At 38.0% G+C, this 12891-nt stretch overlaps 1 protein-coding gene across 1 annotated transcript in view; it reads left to right on the top strand.

Moving 5' to 3' along the window:
* LOC139730561 (alkyldihydroxyacetonephosphate synthase, peroxisomal-like) overlaps nucleotides 1–9500 on the top strand; it is a 29551-nt gene extending 20051 nt beyond the window's left edge. Inside the window, exons 14-21 of the mRNA XM_071641411.1 lie at nucleotides 2236–2298; nucleotides 3818–3867; nucleotides 4771–4840; nucleotides 6480–6541; nucleotides 7368–7457; nucleotides 7891–7990; nucleotides 8603–8660; nucleotides 9363–9500. Of these exons, the coding sequence (XP_071497512.1) occupies nucleotides 2236–2298; nucleotides 3818–3867; nucleotides 4771–4840; nucleotides 6480–6541; nucleotides 7368–7457; nucleotides 7891–7990; nucleotides 8603–8660; nucleotides 9363–9484 (615 nt within the window). The 3' untranslated portion in view covers nucleotides 9485–9500. The remainder of the gene's footprint in view (nucleotides 1–2235; nucleotides 2299–3817; nucleotides 3868–4770; nucleotides 4841–6479; nucleotides 6542–7367; nucleotides 7458–7890; nucleotides 7991–8602; nucleotides 8661–9362) is intronic.
* The last annotated feature ends 3391 nt before the right edge of the window (nucleotides 9501–12891 follow it).

Raw genomic sequence — 12891 nt, 5'->3', positions numbered from 1 at the left:
TTGAAAGATGATATGGTCAACGTCACCTAATTTGAATCTATTCGGACTTAAAGACAGCTTCAACTTTGAGAAAATTTAACTCATGAGGGATTAAAATCAATAGAATTGAAAGAGAAGAGAACTTGTAAAGGCCTTTGACTTGGGCGATTATTAGACTCATGCGGTCAATGTAAGCAAGGTTGACTGTATTTTCTTTAATTGACTGAGGCATTATGCCAGCAATGCATAAAAAGGTTAACATGGAAATTCATTGTTGTTTTTTCTTTTCTTTTATTTTGTGTTTGTATGCATAGTTCCAAGGATCAAACAGTGATGGGCATATTAACCCGTTCCTTACGGGAACCCGGTATACCAGGGCCTGTTGCATAAAAGTTACTATTGTGGTAACTTTGCCATCCCGTGGTAACTACCATGGCAACCATACTCGACAGCCAATCAAAATCAAGAATTCCATGGAAGTTACCATTGGATGGCAAAGTTACCATAATAGTAACTTTTATGCAACGGGGCCCAGGTTCCTGTGGGAGCAACTGATCTACGGGAACCTGGTGTACCAGGTTCTCAAAATGAAGACAAGAGTGCCTGCTTTAGTGGCCTAAATTCATGTTTCTTTGTGTTAAAATGCCCAGAAAAGTGGGTTTGATAAAAAGATCAGAGTTTATTCTATTGGCATCTGTTCTCTTTCTGTTTGAAAAATGTGTATTTTACAGTATTATGTACCTTTTTCCTGATTTAGTTTTTTGCTTGTTCTGCTGTAAACTCGTACGAACATGTACATACGATCAAGGCTGAGATCAGTTAGATATCTGGGTTCGCTGACCCCAGTCACCTCATTCAGGTACCTGGTTTTGTGTAGAACAAAAGGGTCTGTGAGCTCATCAGCACACGCTCTATTCATACCTCGCACCTGATCGATATTTCCATTGTTCACTGGCACATGGAGTTGACAGTGGAAAAGGGGATACAATGTACCGCTTGACTGCCTTCGTACGGGTGGATTACCAACCTGTGATCTGCCTCTCTGTCGACGGGCAAAAAGAATCTCGTTTGGGGGTTTAAAGGCACTCAGAGAATTGCGGAAAGAACGGGCTAATCACCTTGGAAGTGCATTGACATATCGTTGCTGGGGCAATAAGACCTCGTATCTGAAATTTTGGTGAAAATGACTTTTTTTGATTAATGGTCAGATAATCAGTTTAAGTGATGTCCTGTCCAAATCCTAGCTGTCCTACCTCAATAATGAAGCCACCATGGCATGTCCCCCCCCCCCCCAAAAAAAAAGGCTTTCCCATATGATATAGTGATTTGGCTGCCATGTTTTTTTTGCTCTCCTGAACATTTGACATTTTGTAGATACGAGGTCTTGTCGCCCTAGCGACGATATGTACTATCATACTATTGTCATTGTTTTGTGTCTGTGCATAATTTCAGGAAATTACTGTGATTTTCTTTATCCCCCCCCCCCCCCTTAACACTCACAACACTCACATACACACAGAACTGCTAAAAGAGTAGTGTGGAATCTTGTCAATCATTACTTCATTGTTGATTATACATAAAGCTTGCATTGTGCTAGGGTGAATTATATATCATTATTTTCTTCACAGTAGTCAGTTCACTCTTGATGCTTTCTGTTCATTGACAGTGCACATACTCAGCATGGAGAGTGATTCTGATGTGTGCACCTGTGTATGTACAAAGATACATGTATGTGGTATTTAAAATCATTGTGGCATACAAGCTGACTCAGGGCAGATGTATAGAAGTTCAACAGATCAGTTAATGTTTTCACCTCAGTGCTAGATAATGACATAATTAATGTATATTGGATATTACATCCCTCAGTGATAAAACCCTGTTTAGTGATTGGTCCACATAGCATCATATTACCGTCAATAGTATGCGCTAAATGCTATTAGTATCAGCCTCGTAAACCACTTTGTAAATCTTGTTCATTGCAGTCCACTGATCATCTATGCTGCAAGATACATGAACAATTTTATCGTAACTAATTTTTTCTCTTTTATTAAGATTCATAGGAGGAATATAAAATGGGCATTTTGTGCTTTGTTTTTGAGCTACTAATAAAATTATGGATTTTTTGTAAACAGAATTGCACTATTTTCTTGGGGCTGTGAGATATTGTTATTCCTGCTACCCAGGGAATCATAACCTGTCAGTGTATTTGATGTTTGTTTAGTATGCATTGTTTTTGTTATCCTGTTCATACTACAGCTGAAAGGCTTCAACCCAGAGGTCATGGTGGTTACTACCCTGCTCTTTGAGGGCACAAAGGAGGTAAGCTTGCTCACATAGCATCAAGGCTTAGGCAAGTTATGCTAACCCTGTACCATTTGTTTTGGTCAAAACTGAGAGATGCAGGAAACCAACAGTACTGAACAATGCTCAGGGGGCAGCAGATTGACTTTGTAGCCAACAATGCTATAACGTATTATTCTTTTGCAGAGTAAATTTTATGCATAATGTCTCTGTTGCCAAGTGTTCAGAACTTTCATGTTGCTTTCCTACCTCAAAGAAGGAAAAAAAAAAATGTTTTGAAAACTGATTATTGAAAACGGACGATAATGCACAAAAATTGGAACAGAATTACAAAGTTGTCAATCATCATACAAATTACTGGAAACATTGATTTAGTATTTTGGGTGAATAAGTTCCTCACATGGCTTCTGTAAGATCTGTGTGAAGAAATCAATTTCCACTGTCTTCGAAGATGAGTGAAAAAGCGTGAGGTCATGAATTTGAACATTACTGACATGTACTGTAATTCAGCAATTGGTACATTTGCTAGCTCGCTCTTTAATGTCCCAATATTAATTGTAAATGAATACACAAAGTATATCCTGATTCCTTGTTTAATCATTCTTGCCTTCAATGGAGACTACTGCATTGTTAAAGTGTGTGTACAGTTCTGGTTGAGGTGAGGATTTAGCTTTAAACGTTTTGCGAGATATTCAGAAACCACTCTATGAGATGTCAAAGAACATGCAATTCTAAGGAGAATCAAAAGTTTATTTGATGAAAATCGGTTTTGAAATGGCTGAGATATCCAAAAACAAGGTGAAACAAAGAGATCCTAATAAAAGGCATCGCCTGTTGCCTTTTATTATTATCACTTTTTTGGATATCTCAGCCATTTGAAAACTAATTTTCATCTAATAAACGTTGAATCCCTTCTTAAAATTACATGCTCTTTCATATTTCATAAGAGGTTTCTCATTTTCGCACTTAGGAATGTTCAAAACATGAATCTCCACCTCAACCAGTACTGTACAGTCCCTTTAACATTTGACGTGGTTATCATTACTTAACAGTAATGTCAAGCTGGTTTGGAGGGGGGGGGGGGGGGGGGGGGGGTGGCAGTTTTTGGAAGTTATAGAAGTGCCAGCTTTCCCAAGGGAAACTTTTGGAAGGAAAATGTAATTTTTCATAATAGATGCATATTAAACATCTTTATTGTTTTATCATGCCCCTTTTAACCCATGCCATCTGGAACTGTATTTGCCGAATATTTCGCGAGGTTTCTATTTTTTGCGAATTTCACAAGTAAGCTTCTATTCGCAAAGAAAAAAAAAAAATATGCGAAAATACTTTCTCTAATGTCGATATGAATCTGACATACGTGTATACATTTCTCCATTCAGTACAGGACTCCGCGAATTTAACCACTAGCGAAATTTTCGGGAAGTCCTGATTTGCAAAAATTTACACTCGTGAAATAAATGGCGTATACAGTATGAAGTGACAAGTTCCACATCTAGGTGCCTAGGTAATTGTCAATGTTTCGTATTATTTACAGGAAGTTGCAGCCCAAGAGAAGAGGGTCTATGCCATCGCAGCAAACTTTGGGTAAGTTTTGGAAAAGTGGTGAGTGAAAGGTGACTTTTGGTGACAGGTGTTAAAAAGCTGTCTTTTATACCATTCCATCACACTTTCTCAAACTCTTAATGTGCTGCTGATGATGATAGAATGATTCTTCATCATAATGAATAAAAAAATTGATAATCATGATAATTCTGAGGCTGCTGCTGCTGCTGATTGTGATTATGATAATTATCATTGTTATGAAAACAATGATATTGATCATTGTTGCTATGATATTGTATATGCATAGTTCGTATTCTTTGTATGTTTCTGTGCTGTCTAATGAGTTGGCGTTAAAAGAGCGAGATGTGTAAGTTTTATCATATTGTTGCAAGATTTATTTGAGCAAAAATAAACAAACAGTGATAATATTACATGCTGTTGTACAATTTGATAAGTGTGTAGAGACTCCAATTTTATGAAGAGGAGGTTTTACCTGACCAAAAATTGTTTGAAAAGAACAAAAAGATGCCATCAGATTCTAATGTGACAAATGCATATAATTAAGAGACTGATAAATGTTTGTGATTTACTAGTTTCATACCAATAATATCTATTCTAACACTGCACACTGGCACTGGTCAGACGGTCCGGGACCAGTAAAAATCAACATCGGACCAGTAACTTTTTCAGGAATGGACTATAAAAAATGGAAAAACTAGGTACCTATTGGTCCAACAGACAGGCCTGACCAGTAGGAAAAATGGGTTAGTGTGCAGTCCTGTCCATTTATAGAAATTGTTGTTGTTGGTTTTTTTTTCTACGTACGGATCTTGACATAGTAATTTAAGAGGCATTAGGTAACTTGGGATACTCAAATTCTTTGTCATGTACACAAATATGATTTGACTTCATCTCTCTGATTGTTGTCTCCCATCACTCCATCAGGGGCTTGGCAAGCGGGGAGGACAATGGTCAGAGGGGTTACATGATGACCTACGCCATTGCCTACATCAGAGTAAGTATATTTTCTTCAATATGCTCCAACATTCCTCACTTTTGTATCTATGTATGTCAATGGTCAGATGACATAAGGGTATAAGAATTAATCAATTTTTGTCCAGCAACAAGCTTGTGTTGTGCTTAAGCCCTAAACTGCTTGTCCTACAGCTACTTAGATGTATCAGGCTATTTTGACATCGGCAAATGAAAGAGCTACAAAAATTTTGAGACTGAAACGCAAATTTGAACGTTTTTATTCTGGTCAAGATTCTTAGTGATGAATCCGTTTGTTTGCAAGTATCAAAAATTAGTAGAGTTACTTTGTAATCCTTTCTCCACTGCTGTTATGGATGGATGGTAATCTTAAGTTTCTAGTGATGTTGCAAAAGTGTTTTGATTTTGTCATCAAAACTTTCGTGATCTGAATTACTTGCATCACCATTCTCATTTGTGACCCTGCACCTCAAAACAAACAAAAAGTCGCCAGACATGAATTTTTAGGTAAGACCATATTCTGAAAGAACAGACTTTAAGCTTTAAAATGATGTATAACTCAAATCAAATGGACTCTCCTAACCTATCTAAATATTGGAAAGAAAGCACAAACTCAGGAAAAGTGTGAACTGAGAAAAGAGGCTCTGAAGTACAGTGTCTTTTCAAGCGCTTAATCTTTGCCAAACCGTGCTGGCTGTGCGATGAATGGAACAAAAAAACAGGAAGTAAACCACCAGAGTAACAACAATGAAGGGATTATCAGATTAAACTGAAATTAAGCATGCCTCATTAACACATTCTGTCCATAATTAATGCCAACTTTCAAAGCAGTAGCACTATCCTTTCAAAAGTTATTAGAGTTGAAAGTGAAGAGTGCGAGACAAGGTTTTTCAGAAATGAAAAAGGGATTCTAAAGACACACCTAATCACACTATTCTACCAAATATGTTAGAAAATAAACTGCTAAAAAAAAACCACTTTCCTGCCCGTTTTATGATACCAAATTTTAGCATAATGTAAAAGAAGACCCGCTCTTTCAGAAAATATGAAAAAGTCAAGTTCGGCTAGGTTGACCCATTTCACTTATTTTCAGTCCTCACGCAAAATCAGTGTGTGCGACTTTATGTTCGTTTTGAGGTGCACGATCACATTTATATCTTCATCAATGTCGGTTATGACCATTTTTCTTCACATTGTCAGTACTGATATTTCCATATAGTGAAGTGTAAGTTCTGAGGTTAAGTGATGATACAAACCAAGATCATTCCAGAGGTGGTGTCTCCCGTGTAGCCAACACAATATCTCCTAAAGAGAATAACAATTCTTCATCATTGAAATTGTCTTCAATTCTTTCAAGATGAATGTAATGTTTTTATGTGAATAATGAAGAAAGAGGTCTTTTACTTTGTGTAATGTTCTCAATTTTCCAAACTGGCAATGCGACTAAAGCATCAAGCAGACTAATACATTGTACAATGATTCAATCCTAAATGTAATGAATATGTACAATCTGCCTGACGGAGAATTTCAAAAAACAAAATAAAAAACAAGTGTGTATTTTGTAGCATAAAGATCTAGCTAATATTCAACAGACATTGTGTAAGCAATGGACAGTGGTTAATGTGAATGATTTCTGTTGTTATTTTTGCCTCTGTTACAAGGATTTTGCCATGGATCATTACATCATTGCAGAGTCATTTGAGACTACAGTACCCTGGGACAGGTAAATACAGCAACTGTAAAAGTGGAATTTTTAAAAATACATTTTATGCAACATGAAGTCAGCGTGAAGATAAATGTGCCCAATTTTTTTGCTTGATATGTGATATATCATTATACATTTTGATTTCATTTTGATTACTATTATCTAGTGCTGATGATCTTGTTTGTGCAGTTTTATGAGGATTCTACAACCTCTTTCCTTCAGCCATCCCCTCCTCCCCCCCAGGTTTTCTCAGTTTCTCAGTTTTATGATTGTGTGAAGTGGTTATCAAGTCCATTTACTTACGGTATGCCAGAATTGGACTCCAGAGAAGAACAGATGTGCCAACTTGGCACATCTTATGCTGGGTATATCCAGCTGTTTAAAATGAATACTACTTCTACTGCTACTACTTCTGCTGTGACTACTGCTACCACTAAAGGCATGAATCAATGTCAGTCTCACAAGAACTATCCATACCAAAACCTAGGGCTTTACTTTCATTGTACCATTGCAGTAAGCACTTTTCTGTCTGTCATCCAACACCTGGAAAAAATGATCTGCCAGCAGAAACCTATAAGATATACTGTAAAAATGGAAATTTTCAAGTGAGTAATTGAATGGATGAATTTTGCATGTTTTTAATTCTACTTAATCAAAACAATTAATAGTATTTCGTAAAACAAGCAAAATGTTTTAATGCTTTTATTTTGCACTGGGTTATGGTCGTGCAAAATGTGATCTGTGTGTGAATTGTTGTTGTTTTCAGCTAGTAAAGATTGTAAGCAGCAATTTATATGAAGGGCTAGGTACTGATACAAATGTTTTCAATGATCTCGCTGCACAGGGTACTAGACGTCTGCAGAAATGTGCGGGAACGAATCATCAAGGAGTGTGCAGCTGTCGGTGTGGCTTATGAACCGATCGTCATGAGCAGGTAGATTCATTGACAGACATCTTGTGCTTTTCTTGGGCAGATCAGAGTGGAAGCCAAGTGTGGGGACTGTCGAGAATATTTTGCATCTCAAAACCATCAAATGCTTATGCTTGAATATTTGGAGATTGCACAGCTTATTTTCCCATCTCAAATTTTCAAAACGAGACATTTAGTAGATATTCTGAAAGTATGAGATACCATAGTGTGAGATTATTCGGAGAGATGCATAGCCTGATTCTTTTATTTATGATGAGTGTGATCATAACTTTACAATTGATGATGTTTAGGGTTGAGGTATATATTTTCCCAGTAACTTTCATACTCTTATATTTGATGTTGTGTCAATGTCACCTGTACCTAATCAATTCCCCCTCGTTTTTATTTTTTTCTATGATTATGTTTAATCATTTTCATTACCTTTATTTTTCTACAGAGTAACCCAGACCTATGATGCCGGGGCCTGTATCTACTTTTATTTCGCATACATGTACAAGGGTCTGCCGAATCCTCTTGACATCTATGAACATGTTGAGGTCAGTGATGCGCTTTGCAATTCTGTACTTAGTGAAGTATCAACAGCAATATTAAAAACCAAACAAACAAGGAATATACAGAGAGGATACTGCTCCAAATGTGATTAAAACATGCCAAAATATGCGCGTCATTCTTTGAAAACTAATTGTCAGTGACAAATGGCTGAAAAGGCAGAGTAGAAATCCTGCTTTTAAATAAGTTCATGAACAGATCAAAAATGTATGTTTCATCTGTAGGAATTCTCTACTAATCATGTGTGGAACCATTATTAATTGTTCATTGGTATGTTTACCTTTGCTGTTAATTTGTTTTTGGTGGTATTAGCTGTCTTTACAACACTTTCCTTGCACAAGCCTGATATACTGCTTGATAAAAAGCATACAGGGTTATTCAAAAGCAAACAAAGTGAAGGGCATACTGACATGATTGAAGCTGTAGGTTCAACTCAACCTGCATATTTGGCAGGACATCTCTAGGACTTTTCTGTTACTGCAGTGAATTACACCATGTGATATGGAGAAATGATTCAGTGTAAAAAACATGGAGCACTCCAGATTTTTGCCGGGTTCACATAACTCCTTTGTTTCTTCTTTTTTTTTAAATTGTACCAGAATGCAGCAAGAAACGAGATCATCGCCAACGGTGGCAGCTTGTCACATCATCACGGCAGTGAGTATCACAGATTGCTCGTTTGTTCTTTGAATTATTCCTCGTTTTGTTTTCAAAATCATGAAATCCTTGGTGTTTAGACTTTCATGTGGGCATCAGACAGACACAGTGCTTCATACCTTTGCTTTATTTGACAGTCCTATTAAAAGGAATATATACTTAGGTAATTATATAAAGCCTATGATACAATAGGTGGATCTCGAATGTCTCTCTTGCTTGCTCCCCATTCATGTGTCAAGGTAAAGGAAGTCAACTGAAATATTTACAATTATGGATCAGAACTACTACCATATTCACAGCAGAAACTGGCACCTGATCATCAGGAAAATCAGATAAATGATTTATGCCTCCCAGAAACATTTTTAACACATGCTGTTTTCACTGGATAATCAGGCGCAGACCTCTGATAAATGGGACACTATTTTTTCAAGCGATCTTTATTTTTTCACATTATACACAAAGAAGCTATCAAAAACCACTACATGCTGCAAAAGATTCCCCATCAGTTGTTGTTTATTGAATTGTATCAATATGCGAATGGTACTTAGAAAGCAAGTTTCGCACTAACCACGTTGCTACTCCCATCAGATCCCCATTACTGGTGAGTACTGTACCAATATGACTATAGAGCACTGTGCTAGTTCAGTCAGTCTTCTGTGACTACCAGTGGATTACAACGTAGTTTCCTTTCTCTGTTTTCAGTTGGCAAGTTGAGGAAGCCGTGGATGAAGAAGACTGTCTCCGATGTTGGGATCCAGGCTCTCAAGGCAGTGAAGGAGAAGATCGACCCGAACAACATCTTTGGCAACCAGAACCTCATCTAGACCATCCCAACAGCAGGTGTCTTCCCAGAAACATAAGATCGGTGGCGCAATGTCCCAGCTAAACCTCCAGGCGGTTCTCCTCCTCCTCCTCCTCCTCCTCCTCCTATTATTGTCTTTCATCTATGCCTCTTCTCTTCTCTTCATCCCTCTTCTCTCTTCCTCACCATCTCTCCCTTTCCCTTCCTCTCTTCCCCTTCCCCTTTACCCTTACCCCTTCCGCCCCTCCCTGTCTCTTCCCACCCCCTTCCCTCTCCTCCCTTCTTCTCCATACCCCTCTCTTATCTCTCTTCCTCTCCTTCCTCCTCTTTCCTCTCTTCCTCTTCCTCTTCCCCTCACACCCCTACCTCTCCCCCACCAACCATCCCCTCCCCCTCTTCCTTCCCATCCCCTTCCCCTTACTCTCATCCCTTCCCCTCTAGTCTCTCCATCCCTCTTTTACTATTCTTCCTTTCCTACGTATTCACCCACTTTCTCTCCTTCTGTCTCTCCCCCATTTTCTCCCATCTCATCCCCTTTTCCCTTCCAACTTTCTTCTCCGTCAATTGTTTTGTCTTTGAAACTCAATCTGTCGAGGGGGACAGGTGTCAGTAATGATAAATACATACAAGTCAGGCCATATTCTTTGAATGTATGTTCATATAATTATATAGAACAGACTGAATCAGCTCTCAAAAGCAATGTGTACTGTATATGCCATACATTTAGGGACTTTAATTTTTTGCGAATCAGGACTTTGTGACAGGTTGTGCGAGTGATTAGATTTGCGATCTTGGAGTCATGACCGAAGAAACGCATGCGTGCATGTTGCATTTACATCGGGTGAGTGTTTATATTTTCACATGTGATTACATTCATGAATAGCACCCTATTCCTGAAATTCACAGAAATACAAGCCGTAGCTAAATATATGACGCATACAGTTTGTCAATACACAGCATGCAAAGCATGAACTGGCTGGCCTTCCTGTGAATTTCCATCTGAATATTTCTCTTTAATAATCACTTGAATCTAGACTAAGGGAGCAGTAGAGGATGAATTGTAGGTCTGACTTGTAATATATATCGTGCAAATGCCAATGTAATAAGAAGACAATCTGAAAACTGATTGGTTGTTGCTTGTGTCATTTATGCACTTTTATGTTGATTTAGTTATGCAATCAGACCATTTCTAGAGTATGTACAAAGATATACACTTGTATTGGGTGTGATGTAATGAGTCAAGCTAGAACTGGTTCAGATAAGCACCAGTGAAGCATGTAATCATGTGATGTATATTACAGTTTCTATTTCACTGTGTAATTCAGTCTCTTCTGTTTGAGTGATCATATTGTCAGTTGTCTACTTTTTTAAAATTCAATGTGGAATGTATTTATTGAGATTTGTGTGTTAAGTTTATTTACTGTACAATTAGTTTTTTTTTTTCTTTGATACAATACATTTTGTTTGTGTACGGTTTACATGTACATCTGTTCCAAGTACCAGACAGATTATAAATTTTAGAATAAGGTTGATAAGCCATAATTTAAAGCAGTGGGTGAAGACGCCATATAATGGGTCGTGAGAGCGATGTTAAAGTCAAAAGGGTGAAGGAAGTTATCTCTGCCATTATTGTTGAGATTTTAGGGAGATTCCCTACTATTAGAGCAAGAGTAACCATTGTGCAATTATTGTCAATGCAACTGTGACGTAACCTACAGCAGGATAACAAGGAAATGAATAGAATGCAGTCATACTTTGCCTTTGTGGCCACCTGTCTGTAGCAGCCACCTGCCATATATGGTCACTAACCCCCCCCCCCCCCCCCCCCCAGAGATAAGCCACACTATAGTGGGCACCTTTCTGTAACAGCCACTTTTTTTTTCATTTCCATTGGATGGCTGCTATAGACAGGTTTGAGTGTATCTTTTTTTTTTTTTTCGTGTAAAATCTCTGTTCATAGACGGTCAGTGTATGATCTTGACACAAAAAACCTGTGGCACCTTTTGATGGCAACCTGTGAGTGGCCTGTAAATGAGGGAGCTTTGGCCAACCATGTCAAATTGTTTTCATTTCTTGTTTTGCTTCTTGGATGGTGTCATATTGGTTGGTAGATTATTGTTATCACTGAAAGTGCCAGGTCATGCAATACTGCTGAGAAACTTTGCCTTTCAAAAATATCATCATTAGTTTTGTTTTCCGGGTTACAGTATGCCAAAGGTATCGATGAAAAAGGCGTGATCTGCTTTGAAACATGTTGAACTCTGCAGAAAATAAAGATTTCTGCCAGACGTTTGATAGATACTGTAGGTAAAATATAAATTGGCTTCTTCCAAGAGTGTAATTTAATGAAGTGTAGCATTCCATTGTTTTTGAGAGAAAGTATTCATAAACTTTTTTGTTTATGCTAATTGACAAGGCAAAGTTACCTGCGAATCTTTTCATCTCAAAGATGTTGATATCACAGTCAACCTTGCCTATACCAAAAGCTGACCCTGTGTGTTTCGTGGGGAGCAGATAATTCACTGCTGTGGATTAGATAATGAACATGCGAATGGCACTGAAAATTTTGAAAGATGCATGCAGTATATGGTGCATCGTGTATATTATTTTTTACTGGCTTTTAATTGTCGGTGAGCAGTATATGCAAATCACAACTGATCAGGTTGACTGAAAAAAAGAAATCAAGCATGACGTTAACCTTGGATATTGTCAGTCAGTGTATTAGATATAAAAGGCAATGGTTACAGTGTTTTTAGTTGGTGCATGTAATCAGATGTGCAAGTGTGAGTCAGTTTTTCACATGAAAAAAACAAAACAAAACAGAATTATGTCATGAGGAATGTGTCCTCTTGTCATCTTCTCTCTTTTGTTATTTCCTTAAAACTACAGTAGTGATCTCATGCCCTCATTATGAATTGAAAGTTTAAAAGGTTTGTGGTAAATAGGATATCAGTTGTGATCTTGTCTAACAACTGTCTCACAATGTATAGGGAAACTCTATGATGTGTTTAAGTTAAAGGCGCATAATCCTGGTGGGTGCAGGGCGCTGTTGATAATACTGGCGATCACTGTTAGCATTGATATGAAGATTGCTGAAGTTGAGCTGTCAACAAGAATAAAGCGCGTAGGTGTTGCAAGGTAACGTTGCTTCGTTGTCTTCTCTGTGCATCACGCAGTCTGTAGTAATGCCAGGGTGCATGCATATGCGCTTCTTCGTATGGCATCACAAAAGAAGTTTGCTAAAGCTGTCATCCCCCTCAGCCATCACGAGTGATCGGACCACTGAGTACAGAGGATCAGACTTTTTCGGACTCGGGGAAATGAGTCAAAGCATAAGCGCTAAAGAGGAGTCGATAGCATAGGTCTCTACAGGAAAATTGCGCCGTGCGCCCGTGTACGCATTCGACTAAACCACTAGGACCATGTGCC

This window comes from Diadema antillarum, unplaced genomic scaffold, assembly GCF_040938485.1.
Source record: "Diadema antillarum isolate AM-2024a unplaced genomic scaffold, OU_Dant_1.0 seq00000321_RagTag, whole genome shotgun sequence".
NCBI classification, from domain to species: domain Eukaryota; kingdom Metazoa; phylum Echinodermata; class Echinoidea; order Diadematoida; family Diadematidae; genus Diadema; species Diadema antillarum.
The sequence above is the reverse complement of the archived record's forward strand: the minus strand, read 5'-3'. Positions and strand labels throughout refer to the sequence as shown.